This window comes from Drosophila erecta, unplaced genomic scaffold, assembly GCF_003286155.1.
Source record: "Drosophila erecta strain 14021-0224.00,06,07 unplaced genomic scaffold, DereRS2 tig00000000-arrow-pilon, whole genome shotgun sequence".
NCBI classification, from domain to species: domain Eukaryota; kingdom Metazoa; phylum Arthropoda; class Insecta; order Diptera; family Drosophilidae; genus Drosophila; species Drosophila erecta.
Window position 1 is genome coordinate 2,177,259 of NW_020825194.1, and position 19,849 is coordinate 2,197,107.

The 19,849-nt window shown below is 43.7% G+C and overlaps 1 protein-coding gene across 3 annotated transcripts in view; it reads right to left on the minus strand.

The window, feature by feature from the left end:
* The window catches only part of LOC6554225 (protein similar), a 70,113-nt gene that overhangs the window by 32,351 nt on the left and 17,913 nt on the right, over window positions 1–19,849 (minus strand). For all 3 annotated transcript variants that reach the window (XM_015153601.2, XM_001981206.3, XM_026976263.1), the window contains exon 7: window positions 6,233–6,374. In XM_015153601.2, coding sequence (XP_015009087.1) covers window positions 6,233–6,374 — 142 coding nt within the window. The remainder of the gene's footprint in view (window positions 1–6,232; window positions 6,375–19,849) is intronic.

Sequence of the window (19,849 nt, forward strand, 5' to 3'; positions counted from 1 at the left end):
CGCACGGCACGTGTATTTATAGCTGTGTTTTGGAGCGTTTTTCCTGTCCCCGAATAGGGCCTAAAAATAATACCTAAAAATAATTTGTAGTAATAACTACCCCATCTAGATATTATAAGTCGTTGTTTTTACAAGAAATTTCCTAAATATTGTTAAATCAAGTTCTATTATTTTTTATTTCCCGTGTAGAAGGAAAAATGCGTAAAACAAAGTATTAAATTTACCAGAATTATGCGGCTACGCAGGGTCTACGGTGAAAAAGCAAATGGGGCGGATGAATAATGCTGATGCTTATGGCCCGACTCGACTGTCTTGGCCAACTTTAAAATTATGGCAACGGAAAATACATTTCGTGAGCTAAATTACGCAATTTGCTGGCCGAAGAACGAAGGACGAAGGACAAAACGGCCTGTCAGAGACAGGTGGAAGCGGAAATAAACAGGTAAGCACACACTCACGCACACACACAGATACACACACACAAACACACACAGGAGACACGCGTTCAGTTCGTTGACTTCCGCTTGGGAGGGAAATCGGAAACCCCACAAGATTGGCCACCCAAAAAAAAAAAAAAAAAAAAACAGAGGGTAAGCCCCCACCCTTTCTCGCTCATCTTTGTTCCCGCTGCTTTCTCCACTTTCTCCCAACGTTCACGAGCGATTCGCATTTCTCCGCTAAGTGTCAATTACATTGACGTTTATTCAAATATGCAACGCACGGCCAGGAAAACTCGACATTAGTAAGGAAGCAAGTAAGGAAGAACAGGAAAATAATTCCACGGCGTATGAAAAGCTCCCAGGTGGGAGCGAGAGCGAGAGAGCGAAAGCAGGAAAAGCCCTGTGTGCGTGTGTCCCCCTCACTCCGCCGGAAAAGTCACCTCTTTGCGTGTGAAGAAGTCTTCAAGTTGGCAACATTTTGTGATTTCGGGCGGATTTATCGGGTTTTATTGTGCGTATCACACAGGCCTTGCCTTGGCATTTGCCGCAGATATATGTTAATATGGTAATCCGGCACTTTCCCCGCTCCTAACCCTCTACCGAACTCAAAACGAGAGCACTCCATCAACTTTTAAAGCCTGCTCTTAAAGCGGCTTCCCATCGAATTATGAACTGCCTCGAGAACGAGAACGAAAACGAAAACCTAAGGCCATCAAAGTGGGCTTACAATAGAGATGAAAGTTGGATTCTACTTGGATACGTGTAAGCCATAAGTTTGCTGAAAGGCCAGGATATTACTTAGCATGAACTTTGTATCGATTATTTCCTATGTTGAATTTATTAAATTCTATTCATTTCGCTTATACAGCTGTCTAAAAGTATGCAGCAGAAAATGAATCAGTCTTTTTGGCAGAATATATTTCCGAACCTTTTTGCTTTCAGTGTATAAGCCAAACAATTGCGTCGCAATTCGATAACGCTGAAGATCCATTTTTGATGCTGGCAAATTTACAACGTTTACGTTCCGTTTGTCCGAAAGCGCTTGGCTTTTCCAGCGGAAATTTTATGCGCAGCATAAAAACGTTTTCATGTGCAATCAAACCCAACTCTTCGCCGGGGAAAAGCGGGCCAAATAAATGAGGAGAGAGCTCAAGATGCTGTCCTATCTGCGGCAGCAACAAGCCAATCAAAATGCAATTTCCACTCGTGCACAGGACATAATTTAACGACACACATGTGTAGCTGTAACAAGCTTTTCATCCGCTTTTCCCCCTGCTTTTCACGGCATTCCCACGCTTTCCTCGCCCGATTCCACCAAGGTACAAATAATAAATATGCAAACAAGTTGATTCAACGGGCTCAGCTGTGACTATGAATTTGTCATTTTGTTGCCGCATCAGCAGAAATGATGAAAATATTTATACAAATAATGGCCGACACTCGTTGCGTATACGCAATGTTGACGTTGATGGGGTCACAGCACACAGGACGGATATAAAGATTGAGATAAAGATAAAGAGCCAGCGACTTCATCAAAACAGAATCAGCTGCAAGGCTGCGCGATAAGCAAACAATTGCCCAAGGATACGAAAAACTCATCCACACACGGACTTTTCCAAATTTCGGCTCTCCAAATGAAATTCCTCAAGTAGAGACAAAAACTCCCTACATCAATGTCAAGTGCTTGTAAATTCCGTTTTCCCCTACTCTCTGCTCTTTACCTTCCAATTTTGCTGAGCTTACACGTGTGTGAAATGTTTTCCCCCTCCAGTTGGATTTTCCGAGCATCCCCAGAGTGTTTCCAGCTTAAAGTGTTGCCCCATTCGCAGTTAATTATCCTGACGTCAGAGCGGCCACTTGGGTCCGCCCGGAAATCAACAATCATTTCCGCTCAAATTTTGGGGATTGCCGGCTAAAAGGGGCAGCATTAGCATAATAAATTGGGCCGCCTGGTTTATCGAAGCCGAGTGAATAACTTCATCGCTCAGCCGCATTAATAACGCGGCTTTAATAAGGACTTGCCCAAGGATTCCACGATCGAACTGCTGCCGACTACGTGACCAGATAACTAAGCCTTATCGGTGCGGGAAAAGGCTGGGAAAATTTATAAGGGACGTTATTCTTCATTCCGCAGTACATGGAAAATATTAAGTAACTTGAAGTAACTAGGCCTTTAAAAAAAACACTTATGAGAGGTGACTAAAAGTATGCAACAGAATCTTTTAAGTCGCGAATTCCGATGGAGTTCTTCCAAAAACTTTATCATTTTCGTCGCTTGTAGTTGTGTTTTCGCACTGTGTATTTATTTACTTGGCAACCAGGGATAGTTCCCCCACTCCCCATATCTATGGGCCATTGTAACAGCCTTTTGGTAATTGTGCGGCCATAAATCTCTCCTTTGGCTTACTGCACTGGCTCCGGGGCAATTTAACGCCTGTCCATCCGAGTGCTGCTGCCAAATACCATTCCATTAAAGAGACACCGGAGTCAGGATGGGAATGGATGTGCAGGTGCCGATTGAGTGGAACATCGATCCGAGGCAATTAAGGTCAACGGGAAGGAAAAAGAAAAAAAGAGTCCGAAACTGCCTTCAACTTTTTCAATTAGCCAGGTGACCAAAGTTATCGCTCGGAAGAAATCAAAATCAAAATAACGACCACGCAAACATCAAACCCAAAAGGAAAGTAAGAAAGGAAAGAAAAACTTTCGGATGGGGTAACATAAACCTGGGAACTTAGGAACCCTTTCCCAAAAAGGGAAACCCGTCAATAATCCCGATTAGAGCATGTGTATATGAAATATTTATGCTGTGGTCTGCAAATGGAATTTCTCTGTGAAAAGGTCGCCCATGAAGGCATGAATTATGGATGGGAAATACAAAGGAATGCCAGGCTTTAATTCTCTTTAAAGTCATGTGGCCATCTTCCAGTTCATTTTATGGCAGGTCGGGCAATCATAATGAAATCCCCTTTTATTGCCCCAAAGTATGCAACACATTTTTGGGCCGCCTGCTCGATGTCCTTAATTTATTGTTTTAATTTTTAGTCGCTCGGCCACAAAATGGCGTCCTGAGCCCCAACAAAAAATCCGGTGAAACTTTGGGGGAAAGTGTTAAGAACTCGTGTAAATTCCATTAGGGCCAAAAAGTTTCAGGCAACGAGCAAAACAGGCCGAAGGCTCTGTCAAGTGCGATAAATCAGGAGAGGCTGGAGCAAAAGCCTCAGCAAGACAAAGTGAGAGGGACTTTGGTAATTAAAAGCAACGCGTGGCTGGAATTATGCAAGGACTACGGCTACGAGCTATAAAAATGCAAATTTCCTCCAGGACAGCGGGCGCAAAATCAACTAATCAATGTTAATTGGATTGGCGTGGCGTGGCGTGGGAAATTCGCGAGTACTCGCCGCTTTTCTTGGCTTCGCGAAAATGTAGGAATCTATAAATATGCAGCGGCAATTACGCATCTGAAACAGATTGCACCGCTCCCAAAGATAAGCGACCTTGAGTCGGCTGCCAACTGAGTGACAAGCTCGTTAAGAGAGAGCGGAGGGAAAGAGACGGAAGAACGCTCGAACTGCACTGGGAAAAAGTATGTGGCTCACAAAATATTAAATACAAATTAATATTAAACAGTAACGACAAACAGTAAGCAACTAGTAAAAGCGTCATAACATTTTTGGAAAGGATTTCCAAGTTGAACCATTTATACAGATTTTGTTGAAATACGATTAAGTAGAAAAGCTTAATCTCTCCTGTGATTTATTCATTCATAATACTTTAGTGCATAATGAAGTCTTAAATACTGTGTTTTGTTCCCGTGTGCCACTTATCACACGTCTGTTGCGTTATGAGAAACAGCTATCACAGGGTTAATAAATCAAGCCAAGCCCCGAGTAAACCAAAACCAAAACAACATCCCATATATAATTACATCGTATATAACGAGTGAGAGGAACCCGAAAGGTAAACAAAGTTCAAAGAGATTCTTTAGTTGGCAGTGTTTCAAAGGCTCACTCGCTCTCTTTTTGCTTGTGTAATATTGTTTTATTCAATTAGGCAAACAACATTTACAAAAACTGCAAAAACAAATAGCTCTACTATTCACGAGCAAACAAATATATTTGTTGTCATTCAAATGCACACGAGTGGAAAGCGGATAGCTAAGAAATGTATAGAAATGAGTCGAATAGCTCGCACACTAAACATCGAAGATAATAAGCTTATTCAGTTTATTCGAGAATATTCAACTTTAAATAATATCATTCAGATACTTCTATATTTTGTATAATTTATGTGCACATAATGTCCCCTGAATGGTTCTCATACCCGCTTTTCCAAAACCAATCCCCTACTTTTGTGGAACGCACACGCATTGCGTAGTTACACAATCGATTTGAAAGAAGTTTAATCAAGGATTGAACAATTGAATCAAGTTGATTGACGCAGCTAAAAGCACAATGAAGACACGAGAGAAATGAATAAAACGAATAAAATGGGGGACGGTGGGGGAGGCTAATCACATGTTGTGTGAATTAAAAGCAAATTGTCAGCATTCATTTGCACCGCATCACTGCATTCGTCATCATGTGCGGGTAAGGGGTGAAGTAAGCGGTACACCGAGAGAAACTACTTCAAATTTCAAAATTATATTTAAAAAAATAATCAAAATACATGAGTAACAAAGTTCTAAAATATTATGAGTAACAAAGTTGCATTTTAACTAATTTTTCGTCTCAACTAGAATTCAAGTGAAAGTTCCAGTTAACTAAAAATAAACTGCAGTGTATGAGAAACGACACGAGTCTCTAAACCCACAAAAAAGGTGCACAATTAAAAATGAATTTGTATTTTTGGACTAAACAACCAAATACGCCCCTTAATAAAAAAAAACAAGAAGAGTTGTATATGAACTCGTTTTTCCCGTGGATTTTCGTTTGAGGGGCAGGCAAGTGTGAAACTCGAAAAGGAAGAAGCGAAACAATGCACAAATATTTGCTCATACACGCTTAAATTAAGTAAATACAAATTGGTGCGGGGTACTTACCAGTCGAGCTGAAAAACGAATGGGGGGGCAACTGGGGGCTTTTGGGGGCGGAGGTGCTTCTTCATCAGAGACATTGTTAATTTATTATTCATTGTTGACCCGCACGTGGGCTCACGCAACGTCCGTTAAAATAAAATATACGAGTATATTATGTGGAAAACGCGAAAGTGGAAACGCAAATGGAAAAGGCACGAAACGAAGTTGTTTGCACGCAGAAAATAGAAAATATCGAATGGATTATGAATATGGAAATTGAGGGGAAGGAAAATCGATGGCGAGATGCTAATTTGGCACTGTTATCAAATGGAAAATCTGGGCCACTCGACGGTGACAATTCAATAAATGACGGATTTGAAAACCAAATCGTTGCAAAAAGAGCGGAAAACTTACATAAAGCGCCCACTGAGGCGCAGAATTCTTTATGCAAATGCCAACGAACCAACACCACCCAGCACCACCCACAATTACCCCCCATTCAAGGCTGTTCAAATATTTAGGATGGGGGAGGGGAAATTGAATTTGGTCGATTAAAAACGGCAGGATTAATAAGAAATTCACTTCCTGCTTGGTGGCTTAATTAATAGATAAAAAACTCCCCGAAAATGTAATGAGCAAATATCCGGCATTGTTCCGCATCAAAAGTTCAAGGGACCCGCCCAATAAAATGGCTCAATTCGGTGTCTTTGGGACCCGTTGTTCTACGGTTAGTATATATGGATACATGGATATATTGGACATCTGACTGACTCACCTGATGACGTAGTTAACGCAAACGACGCTCTGCGGCTTCAGCTTATCGTAGACGATCGTGGCCTGGCTAAGAATCCAGCAGTAGCCACCATATTTTCCCAAGAATCTGTAGCGGGAGGTCTCGCCCTGTCCCTTGCTCAGCACTGAAAGATACAGATACAGATACATATTTAGATCAGGGAATTAGTAGTGGCAAGTGCTTGAATGTGGTTCAAGTTCTGGTTTAAGTTCGCCCACTGCTCTTGGCAGCGAAATCATATTACAATCACCACCACAAAAACAATAAACAAATCTTCTGCGGTCTGCCGCCCCGCTCATTAAATCTGTCATAATCGAGCCACGGAGCTCTTGAGCCAGATACAAAACCAAATCGCTTGCATTGCTGCTGTTTTTCAGATATTTGGGCAGCCAGGAGGTATAATCATGGTCTGCTAGTCTAGCTACACTGTAAACTATTTGTTCAAGTTGGGTTACCGCATGCAACATTTCCTAAATAAACTGTTTGATATATTAATATATATATTATATTCCGAATAAAGTGTAATCACAGCGCCGTATCTCATTAAGTAGACATTTTCACCCCAGTGTTTTTCTGCTGGTTGGCAAATTGTCAAGTCTCAAATTACGGCGCCAAAAGCGCTGGGGCATAAAAATTAAATAATAGCAACTCGCTGCGTGGGGCGCAAAAATGGGGGCGTGGCATAAGGGTCCTAGGCATTTTCAGAGTCAAATACGTTGCCAAGTAATTTGGCCCAACGAGAACGCCACATAAACCCGATTTTAATTAAAAGCACCTCCCCCAAAAAAAAGAGGAATAAAATAAATATTAAGGACCAACCACGCACACACGCGTAGGTAGAGTTTTTATCTGTACTTTTGCGACAGCTCCTTGGGCCGAAATCATTTCAATCAAAATTTTTATGGACGCCACTGGCAGCGACAAGAACATTAAATAAATGATGAAAATTCATAGGAATTCGGGCAGGCAAGACGATTGAAATTCATGGATGCTTTTGTAGCACGAGTCCAGCAATCAGGCTTAGCTTAAGTGCACAGAAGAAAGGACACAGGTGCGCAAGACAGGGTCATATCCTGTTTAAGTCGCAGCAATAAAAATAAATTTGCATAAAGAGCACCATAAACTAATTGAATCACCAAAGTTTGCAAGTGCCGAGCGACCTTTGCTGCAATTAAACCAAAGAATTGTAATAAGAGTGACTTTAAATTCTGGGAAATCAGTACTAAAACGCTCTGTGGTCTGGGATAAACTTCCAGCAAAACATCCTTCGCCTGACTCTGATTCGTTCTTTTATTTATTCATTCAGTTAATTCGAAATCAGCAGCAGAAAATTAGTTTTTCCTTTTCGTGGCTCCTCTGGCTTAGTAATCGTGGTAGTCCTCTACCCAACCCAAACCAAAAAAAGTAGAGAAGTAGCGCGGAAACGGTTGGGGTAATTATGCGGGGTCATTAACAAGACAAGATCTAAGGAGGCCGAGCTCCCAAATTCCGCTGACAGCTCAGCGAGATTGATGCGAGCAGGACATATGTGGCAGCTAGTCCAGTTGAGTCCTTAGTGATACATTAGAATCATCAGTGTTGCCACATTTTTAGTACAAACGTAGCTAAAATTGGTTTTAAAATATCTCCAAAGAGTAGCTATTCTATATCCTACTTTCAATACGTACAGGCTGTTCTGTACTCAAAAAATTTATATTTTAAATTGGAATTTTCGATTTATTTACCTACAACTAACCAGAAAGAAGCCAAACCAAGCAGCACCGCCTCAGAACTCAGACGATTGCCATTTGGCAGTGTTTATGTGGAATTAGCAAAGTGAGCAGACAGAAAAGCAACAGCAACAGCAGCAGCAGCAGCAGCGGGAAAAGCAACTGCAGTTGCTGGAAGAGCAGCTGCAGCAGTGAACTTGATTTGCCCTCCGCCAAGGACTTTTCCCGAAGTCCTGCCGGCATTTTGAGCTTGAGCTTGAGACGGGAAAATATTAAAATATCTACGCGCGGCAGCAGCAGCAAAGATCATTTATCAGCAATTTTTTAAGCAGCATTCCTTGGCTGCCATTTGGAGCCATTGCCATTGCTGCCTTCCACAATTTATGAACACGAATGCAATCCGCTTTTCGCATGGCAATGGCCATGGCCATGGCAGTGGCAGTGGCAGTGGCAGTGGCAGTGGAATTGCCAGGACTCCAGAAGGAGTGGGGGCGGAGGAGGCGGATGGAAGCTGGCCATTTGTACAAATAATCAAACAGAGAAGTTGGCAAAAGGGATAGAAGCAGACTCTATTCGAGTCGAATGCAAGACAAACATCAAAACCGCATTCAAGGTTATGTATCAAGCGGGATGAGCACGGAATACGGCGGATTCGAAGGATGCAGGATGCGAAGGATGCGCAGGATGCACAGGATGTGAATGTGGGATTCAGGATGCGCACAATGCATGCTCAGACACGCTCGAGTACACGGGCAAATCCTCGCAGCAACACAACAGTAAATCATCATCAACGCAGCGCACGAACCGAGAGTTGCCCAAGGAGCAGGTGCAGCAGGTCCTTGGTAAGGTGAATCCTTGGCCGGGTCAGTTTCAGGCATGCACTTCGAGGATTACATCAACAGTAATGCTGTGCCATAATCGGAATATAGTGAACGATTGCTCATTAAAAGCCCTTTTCTTACTGAGAAGTTAGTAAACATTTAGTGACATATGTATATGTATGTAGTGTGCAATCTAATGCATAATCATGTCTATTAATTGTACCGGTTTCAATATGTTCAATAGTCCTACCCTATCAAGAGCTCACTGTACCCCATTCGTTTGCTCATCCTGATTGCTGACCAGAGTCCAGAGTCCAGAGTCCAGGATCCCGAGTTGAGAGCCAGGAATGACGAGGATGGGTCGAAATCACATTGGCACAAGTGGATAAGGAAATAAATGTTTGGCTTTGGCTGCCCAAGGATGTGCGCATAAATCAAGGATTTGTTTGCGGATTGTTTCGCCTGCTACGAGGCACAAAGGTAGTTGACTCGGAGCGTCTTAGATTTAGACGTAGCATTGACCTTTTGGCCTTCGCTTAGGGCGGCCACGTGGCGTATGCGTAATCTGTCCTAATTGAATTAAGCCGTGACATAATCCCCAATCCACCCAGCAAGCGGGCTTAAAGTCAATATGTGCTGGGAATTTATGCAAATTTCGCTCTCTCTCCGCCTCTTTTGCTATATATTTTTTACTCCAGCTTATTGAAAAGGAGCTGGGGTTTGATTTTCCTGCGTCTTCATAACCCGCCAGTCGTGTGGAAAATTGCATTTTACCACCTTTTCTTTAGCAGCCACGACAGGACATTACACAGGACTAAGCGAACGGAAGGCGGGGAGTGCAAATCCCAGTTAGTGGCCAACGACTTGAAAGGGTTTCCGGCGTAATGCAAACTTACTGCCAAGAAATATAGACTTAAAGCCGGCCATTATAACTTGAAGTTGCCTGCAGTGCCCATAAACGGGATAATGAATGTTCCAGAAACCCCACGTTCACCAAAAACAGGGGGAATTTCGCTGGAAGACGAAGTGCACGCAGTATAGGCCAAGTTTTGTGGTCGAAGGGATGAACTATTCAAGGATCCTTCACGTGTGTGCAGCTGCTGGCCAAAGAAAAGGACACTCTGTGGATTCCATGGCAGACCGCCCGCAGCGAGGAAATCGACAAGTTTGTCGGGTTCAATGGAGCCCATTAAAAACTACTCAAAGTGTCAGCGGGAGTTTAAGCCACATGGGCGCTGCGGCAAAGGACGACCGCAAAATGTAACAAATTTGCTTAATTTGCCGAACTTAAATATAGTTTCGTGCACAGCACAAAATCGAGAATATTGAACGTATAAAATAATATTATTTAAAGTTAATGCTGAATAAGTGAGACAAACTTTTGCTGCAAATCTTTTTCAATAAAAAAATCACAGTTATTTTTTCTGTGTGTCAAGGAAAACAAACTCAAATGAAAAGCGGCGAAAAAAGGAGCGGAAAAGCGGGGAAGGCAACAACGGAAGCGGAGGAAAAAGTAATTGAAAACAAAAGTCAAAGAATTTGCATATTTATTTGACGCACAGCCTCAGACTTCGACTTTGGCCACAAGTCAATATTTATTTATGCGTGCGGAATATTTAAATGACTGAAGAGCTGACGAGGCAGAAGAAAACTAGAGTGCAGCGGGCTATGCGATTTGCAGCACCTCTCTTTGTTTTGCATTAATTAGAATTTAACAAAAATAAATGCTGGGTAATTGAAAACTTTCGCCCTTCTTCGCCGAGCATCCTCCCCATTATGCTCATTAATTCCATTCGCGGGGCGAAAATGAAAATACATATCTCCGCCTCCACGGCGCTCATTTAATTAACTCAATTTGAGCGGAAGGAAAGACATCATCAAGACATCCCATCCAGAGGGAGGATCCACTGGGATTGGGAACTGCTTCCAGGTGCTCTGAATTTGGTACCTAGTTATATTTGGTGGAGGTAGTCAAAGGAAAACCCCATTTTCCCGTTTTCCCATCGACTGTTCAAACAATTAAGTGCTGATGGCTGGTAATTTTTTCCTAGTTTCCTGCGGAGGAGCAGCTGCAACTTTATTAAGCAAAATTTAATGGCGGTTGCCTTGCGCCCCCCCTGAACTATTTCCCCCCCTCGAATCCTGTCGTTTTTCATTAGCGCCGCCAACTGACTTGCAACAATTGTTGCACAAACAACAAGCTCACGAAACTTTGGCTGCAATATTTTCCGAAGGAGAACCTTCCTTTTTTTTGCCGCTTCATGTTGAGCAATTAGTTTGACTGGACTTTTCCGGACTCGCTGCTGCTGTGTCCATTTGCCAAACGTCTAATTGGACTTGCTAAAGATTTCTACAGAGATTTGGGGCAAGTTTTTTCATTTGCCGGCACTCCTCCCTGGTCTATACTACACTTTTTTCCTGGCTAATAATTCAGAGGCGAACGCTGGCTGGCAAAGCCCCCTATTCTTTCATTCTTGGGCAAATCTTCTTCCCTACTTAATTTTGTTTGGCTTTATTAATAATTTCGGGAGAGAAAGGGCTTTCATTCATAATGGAATTACTTTCGTCATCGGTCAGGCAACCAATCAATATGGAAGGGTCCCAAATCCCTTCAAACAGTTTTTGTTCAATGAACAGTGTTGGGAGTTTAGCTCGACTTTTGGACAACCTTTTTACCTAATGCCATTACTGTGATATTTAGGTATCTTTATAGATATGTACAAATATCGCAGCGAAATGCCGGAAAGCTGAAAAGTATGCAATACCCTTGAGGTAAAGTGCTGAGGCCCATAAAAACCCGCGGTTAGAACACAGCATTTTATGATGCATCCAAATGCCAGCGAAAGAGAGAGACCGCACGATGCAAAGCGAAAAGGACAGAGCGCCCGAGTGTTGCTTAAATGTCAATCTATCTGTCTGACTGTCAATTTCAGCAATTGCAGCGGCGACGTCGGCAGAGGCTAAATGCGTTGAAGGAAAATTTCATTTGCAGATATCGTGCTGTCATTTAATAAACGAAATGTGAGACGGGGATGTGCGAAAGAGACGGCAGGGTGGGGCTGAAAGAGACGCACGGACGGACTGACGGACGGACGGACAAACGCAGCGATGCAGTAACAGATATTGGCAACACTTTTCCCACAGACACTGAAAGGAGCGAGAGAGAAGGGGCGAGTGAAAAGTGGAAAGAGAAAGAGTACACACACATGTAAAGGAAGTGCGGCAGACTGGAGAAAAAACGAAATGCTGAGCGACAGTCGGAGAAAAGGGGGTTGCGAAAGGGTCTGGATTGAACGGGAAGGAAATTTCTCAGCGGGACATCGCGTAGGTGAATGCACCCATTGTATAAAACCGGCGCAAGGCAGACAACTTGCACAGATATGCGGGTACACTTAGAGAAACAGTTAGTGAAGCTCCAAATAGATTAAGATATGCCACAATCGACAACGACCCACAGCACTGTTCAAACTTGTGGGTGTGACAATTTTGAGTTTTCATTTCTTGTACTGTGGGAAATAAGCAATCAGTTTTCACGGTGTACTTGTGCATTTCAGATTGGTTTTCTATGTGTGCGTTCGCGGGTGAGTTTTGTGTAAATCCCGTTCGTCGCCAACTAAATGCCAATTTCAGAAAATGACGCGGAAAAAAGAAAGGCACACAGTGTAGCTGACACGCAATGCATAATACCGGGGGCATGGGATCTGGAAAGGTGGACTCAAGGCGCGGAGGAGCATGACCAAAACCCTAGGCGTCTTCCCCCCTCCGCCGCAGCCATAAATAATTGACAATGACAGAGCGCGCCAAAAGACCAGCGCCAGGTACAACAAATTTAAAATCATTCTCGTGTCGAGCGACAGGCCAGAAATCAACGAGGGGCACCATCAATCTGTCAAATATTTCCACGTTAAAAGTCAAAACTCCTTACGAAAATAGAGCTCGTCTTCTCACCTAGGGAAGGGGAAAATGATGTGGAAAAATATTGACACGCAGTAATGAGGGCAAATTACAAAGCTAACAAATGCGCATATGTACACAAATTTATACGTAAAGTAGAGCGGTTTAAAAATTAAATGAGCTGATATTCATCTATACGAAATACAATTTGAAATATAAATAAGGTTTCCTTGTGGCCACAAATACGTTCAGTCTCTGTAAATAAAGTGTAACAACGCCCTCACGGATTCCCAGAAAATCAGGACATGAAATTGATATTGATGGCATCAAACGGAGACTTTGATAATTTCAACATGCTGACCTGTCAACGCTGCGAATGGCCGATGGCAAAGGGCCAAGAACAGTGTTCAACACTTCATTAGAGCCGTCATGGAGTGGAGAAGGCACAGGCCAGGACGAGCAGGGAATCCTTCGGTAAGGACCGCAAATATTTTGCCAGTTTACACGACTTATTTAGCAGCAGCGGATCAAAGGGGGTTCCAAAGTCACAAGCGCCTTTTGATTGATTGAGCACAGCCCCGGGGAACAGAAACGCAGACGGAGCCGAAAAGCCCAAGTCAAAAGGTTTTTTGTTAAGCAAATTGTGGCTGGCATTGTGAAAGGTTTCTTGAGCAGTTTGGGCAAAGGCCTGACGTTTTGTTTTCGATTGTGGGGGATTTGTTAGGGGATTTGCAGAGGCAGCGCATGAAGAGGGCCATTGGCAAACACAGCGCGGTCCAGAGTGTATAAATATTAGAAACAGTAACCCTTAAAAAGCCTACATATAAAACAAAATTAACATTTACTATTCAAATGGGGGTAAGGTAACTTTCCAATTTGGTTCTTAAGTTTCGTGAAGAGCCCACTGTACCACGCCGCAAAAGTGTTGCATACTTTCAGGCTCATCACTTCTTTATCGATGGGAATTTTGCATGCAATTTCCGCGCTGTCTTTCTTGCTGTTTTCCCGCTTGCCTAAGCACTTTTATTCGTTTTGTCTGACAACCTTTCGGAAAATGAAGGCCGAGGGGCTGGGGAGGGAAATTGGGAGCGACTATCATCAGCACCCACACAAGAAAACCTCAATGCAACTAAAAAACGAAGAGGAAAATTGGCAAAAGGAAAATCTCCGCCCGGCAGCCAAAAACATAAAACTTTGCACATTCATTGGGTTCGCTACTTTTTCCTTTGGATTTTTTTGTTTTCAGTTTTCCTTTCGCTGCTGCGACAATTTTGCAGCAATGGGAAAATTGTTCGCTTTCTTAATTTAATGAAAATTTTCCACTTGGTCGATTGACATTCTGTGTTCTTTGTCGTTTTACTTTTACCTCCCGTCCGCGAAATTCGTGGGTGTTGCAAGCAAAGTTTCCTCTGAGGTTTGGCAAATAAACACACAAATTTACTTAGCTTTCTGGGCGGGGGAAAACGAGGAAAATGGGCGGGAAATGGCGAAAAGTCGCTGCACACTCTGCGGCGGCTGGTGCGCAACTTTTATCATTTTGCCTTTGTTTGGAGCGTGTAATCAAATGCATATTTGCATGCCACCCACCTCCGCAAAACCCTTAAGCTTTGCCTTCGCCTTTTGTATAATTTTCTGCAAGACTTGCGAAAAACTTGCAAAGGCGGCGAAACTTTCCCTCCCACCCAAGCGCACAAAAGTATGCAACCCAAAGCCCCCGATAAAGAGGACATACAGTGCACGATGTCCTGAAAGTTACATGCATTTATCACAATCAACAGTAAAAATATATTGCATTAATATACACATCTCTAGGTTTAAGGAAATATTAATCCTCTTGAAAATACACCAAACGTACAATTAGAGCTGCAAAACAGTCGCGAGTACATCGATATTTTCGAGAATAAGTGTGCTCGATATGTAAGAAGTTTGTTATGTATTATTACTCAAAATCATGTTGGAAACTATCCATTTGCAGCAGTGTGCATGGCCAAAGGGGAAAGATCAAGGGGGGCGGGATGCCAAAGCGTTTGGAGCGACTGTAAACTCAATTAGCCAGCCCCCGGACTCCGAATGGCGGCCATAAAAGCGTTGAAGGAATCGAAATGAACTTGGCCAAATGTCATTAGTGCGGGCGGGAGGCGTGGCAGGCACATTAAATGTTATTAACGCATTCGCTTTTGTTGCAACAGCAGCAGTTCGATGGAATAGTTATCTAATTTGATATGTCGGATGAGTTGGGGGGGTGCCAGGATATAAATGCGAGGGGCTTGGTGCCCCGCAATTGCTGCCTCGATTGTTCGGAAAAAGGGGAAGGACAATCCCCCGGCATTGTAACGTGACAATGGACGCCAACACGTAGCGGAAAATTCTGCAAAATGGATGTGCAACTTTAAGGCGTGAGATGCCGCAGCTAAGCTGCAAAACTGCCTGAAGGTACGAAAAGTGAATTTACAGCATTTACATTCATCATCATAAGTCACTGCCCGGACACAAATGAAATGAAATATTTGCAGAGGTGCCAGGATGGTCCAGGATATTTTCGGTGAATGGGTGTGGGCGGCGGCATCCTCAAATAGAGCCATTCAGCTAAGCCAGCAACACAACACAAAGTGCATCCTTCGGGAATCGGGAACGGGCAGAGCAGGAATTCTCATTCCCACCAAACTAATGGCAACCTCCGCAGGACTCACAGGACTCCGCAGGACTTCGCAGGAGTCGCTGAATGCAGCTGAATGCGGCACTCACGTAGAGGAGCTGCAGCTCCAGCATATTTAATAAACTCTGGCAAATTAAGCGGCGCTGGATGGAGGATGCCATAAATCAACAGGTAAGAGGAGCATGCGTCCACCTGGGAGGCAACTCCACCATCGCGGTTCATTAACATTAGCCGAGCGCGGATTTGCGAGGCATAAAGGGCCAAGGACCCCGGCAGATAATTTGGCCAAAACAACCAAACAATCTTAGCCAGCCACATTTAACCTTCGCTTGGATACCAGCTATTGGTTTTAGGTATCGTTAGATTGTGTTTCATCACTTGCTAAAAATTAATTATGAAATGAATTCCAAGTATTCTTATTAAATATTTACCAAAGTATAAGTCTCTACGCCTTTTCGTTTCGATCAGAATTCAACGTGAAAACTTTAAGCCTATGTAATAAAGAGATGATAGACTTCCGAGCTGAGCTGTGAGCCACCTGTTGGCAAATTGATGGACACAAAGAGGGAAAAGTTGAGCTGGAAAAGTAATTTAGTTGGCAGCTCGCACAGGAAGCAGCCAGTTCCTGTGGCAGCCAAGTCAGTCAGCCACATCCGGCGCAACTTTAAGCCGCATTTCCGCTCATGCAATTTTAATTTGTCAAATGCAAGCGACGCGTTGAGGACGTGGAGGACGCTAAAATTAACTGGAAAATTTTACAATCCTGGCGAGGCGAGTCGAGGCAAGGCGACGCAGGATTACAGAGCAGGACATGGCATGGCGGCAGCAGGAGTCGTAGCTGCCGAAATGAGGATGCCGACGAGCCACTCGAATTGGACCATTAGTTTCGACGGCATTAGTTTTGGCGCTTTCATGGCCCAGACGATGCAGACGAATAAATAAGAGACGAGCAGCGGGACGCAGATGGAGGCGGAGATGGGAATAGATGTGGATTATCAGGGGGGGAAGGTAGTTCCGCGGCTTCCCCGCCCAGGGGCAAGTGGACCGCGGCGGACCAGCGAGGATCCCCTGGCGAAATTATGCATGTAATAAAATGCGGCTGCCTCGCAAGGCAGCTGCAACAACCCGTGCCCAGCCACGCCCATACGCCCACTAACGCCCACTATCGCCGCGAGCCAAATTTAAGTGCATTAACATGAAGCGGTTGAGCCACCGTGGGACAGCCGTATTTGAAATACAAAAATTTAAATGCCTTTAGCTTAAACAGGGTTCTTAAAATCGGCGAACATGCTTAAAAGTATGCAACAATTTCGCGTTCGAACGCGCCATGGACTCATTCCAATGCTTTCCATTCTGATAGAGCATTTTCCCCAGCCCACTGTGCATGCCAGCCCCAACAAGATAAATAAACTTTTGTGTGAAACCGTTTTGGAGGAGGCCATGGGTTCTCCTGCCTCCTACCAAAAAGGGGAGCTGATGAGTGCAACGACTTGGCAGCAGCGCTAAGCGTCAGCATCATCGACACTTTTGGCAGGAAGCATTCGCGGGGCTCAGACGTATAGTTTATATAGCACCGACGACCACGGGACATGGCCAGGAAGCTCGTCTGGCTGGGAGTCTCCGGAGTGTGTGAGACATTAACAGACTCGTAAACTGGCAGTTGCTTGTTATGTTGATTACACAACTCGTGCGGGCGTGGGAGCAAATGAAAATAAAGTTCCACAGCCCAGCTTGCACTTGAAATGCACGCATGCAAGTCTGCATAAAGGTATTACTTAAACTTAGCACAATAATTTCTACGGAACTTCGATTCTTAATGTGTAGTCTTTTGTACCTTGGTACAATTACTTTTAAATAAGTATTTAAATACAATATATTTTATCTTTTTGCAGGCAAGCACTGCTGTCATTTTAGTTTATGGCGTTCGTGTGGAGCGGTTTGAAGTCACCTCGCGTAGGCCATTGCCGAAAAGTATGCAACACTTGGTGCCACGCCCCATTGGTACGTGCCTGGCCAGGATCACCCGCCCTTTTAGCCCACAACATCCACACAAGCACAACTGTCAGCTGCCCTTCGGAAAAGCTAGGAAGGAAACAGAACTAAAAGAGGAAACTTAAACAGAAACAAACAGCGGGAAGCTAGCAACTGGCTTGTGGCAAGAGTTGAAAGTTGAACGTCTGGCAAATGCCGCGGCAATGCCCCCAGAATGCAGCTCCAGTGGAAAATGCATTTACCGAAGGGGAACTTTTCACACGCAGCGCCAAATCTGCCAAAGCCACTTTTCGGTATTGTTTTTTGTTGCTTTCCAAAATTTATTGCAACACTCGCTGGAGGAGCTCCTATACTTCACCGCCACCTCCAACTCCAACTCCAAGTCCAACTCCATCTCCACCTTCATCCCAAAAAATCCAAAGCGATGCTGGCTTTATCTCTTGGCTGTCTGTCTGTCAGAGGATATTTATCTGGCACGTTAAGTTTACTTTTGCCCCCTTCGATCCACTGCCACTTTCCTTGAACATTTTCCTCGCTTTCCACCCGCTCGTTTCATAATTTTTCGCCTCGCGGCCAAATTGTCGTCTTTATTTGCAGCATGGAAATGCTCCAGCGCAATTTCCCATTTCCATTCCACTACACACACACTCACCCACACATCCGAATGGCAAACGCTGCCCGATGTGAGATTTTCCCGCATGACATTTGCGATTTTCCGCACATTTTGTACTTTATTGAACTGTTTGTCACATGACGTTTAGTATTTTGCGAGCTGCGCCAGCTGCAGGCGAACAATCCACATGCCCAGCATGAAAACGGGGGAATTCGGCTAGGATTGGGGTCCTACGAGGACAGAAGCACTCCTCCAACTTGAAAATGAATGAGACTAAGGGAGCCTAAAAGTAACCAAGGTACTCGAAACTTCCTCCCAAGGTGTCTAGGAGTATGCAACAGTTATGGGACGTTTATATCTCGATAGATACGTCAGTGTATTTCACAGCACTTTCCACTGTACCTCCCATCATCATCATCGAATTTTCGGGGTATAAAAGGGGAGGATGTATATGAAGCTTTTAAGGAAGAAGCGCCAGCTGACCCCCTTATTACAAAGCCATGTAAACTTGATGAAAATCAAATGGAAATAAAAACGGACAGCACTCATAAACAATAATATTGAAGGCAAGCTTCCTTTCAAAAGGAAACTTTTTGGTAAAGCGAGAAAAAGGAAACTTCAGCAGAGCGGCGAAAGCAACTTAATAAAAACAAAAATGTATGAAATACTTTTACGACTTTCGAAGACATTTTTACAACTTGCTGGCAAGTTTTGCTAACGATATGCGAGATGCACACAGAACTCGGGATCGGCAGCTGCATCCTAGGACTGCCAGTGTCCTGGTCAAATGGATACGTCGCGTCATAAAACCGAAAGTCATTTCGCGCAGAACGTGTCTATCCGAAAACCAGGAGCGGGAGTGCCAGGAGAACCGGGAGAACCGGGCGAATGTCCGGCCAAGAAGCCAAAGTCATCGCAGCCAATAATAATTCCAATTGTAGTGCAGTGACAATTTTCTGTTCCTTGGCTGCAAGGATGCGCTCTTGCGCTTTTGGGCACTTTTGGGTACATTGTACCCCGAACAATGGTCAGCAGAAGACTTTTTATTGCCCAGCGTTGGCATTTTAAGTGCAGCCAGCCAAGGAGCAGCATCGGAGCAGCATTGGAGCACCATCGGCAGTGGCAACATTATTTGGCCAATGTAGACGACATGACGCGGCCATTAAGAGCAACAAATAAGCAAACAATAACAAGAAGCCGCGCCCAATGAGCTGGGGAGAAATTAAGAAAAATGCTAACAGAAACACTTCCCCCTCACACTCTGGCATCAACAGTAGGACTTCAGTGCACCGAAAGAAATAACAGCTCATTTCCTAGCCCAGTTTATGATTCATATCGAAGCAGCTCCTATCTCGCGCATGACTTTCAAAAATTACAAAGAATTCACTTAAAACTACACCAAAGTTGCAAACTATCTAGCCAATATATCACTATTTTCCAATAGTTAAAAGCCACTGGCATAATTCCTTAGCAAACATATATAAACTCTATTTTTATTGGGAAAAGTTAAGTTACAATATACATTTTTTCAGCATGGTCAGCCCGTTTATCTATCGATCTGTTTGGATATTTCGACGTGATAACGATACTTGGGCTTATGAAAATTGATTGCAAATGAGCTGAGGGCTTTGGCGCGTCTTCCATTTCTAAGCAAGATGGGTGGGAATGGTTCTCTTGTGGCACTGCTGATAGTGAAGCAATAAGGCGTAGCTGGATTATACAGATTGACTAGCTCAGGCATACGATATGAAATGCCGAGTAAACAAACAAATCTATGCGAAAACATAATTGAATCAGCAAAAGAAACTCGTTGAAACTAAGAGCTAGAGATATGAAATAGCTGATAGTGATAGATACAGATATTTCAGCTGTCTCGCTGCCTGGCCAATTCGTTCAGTTTCGCAAAAGCTAATT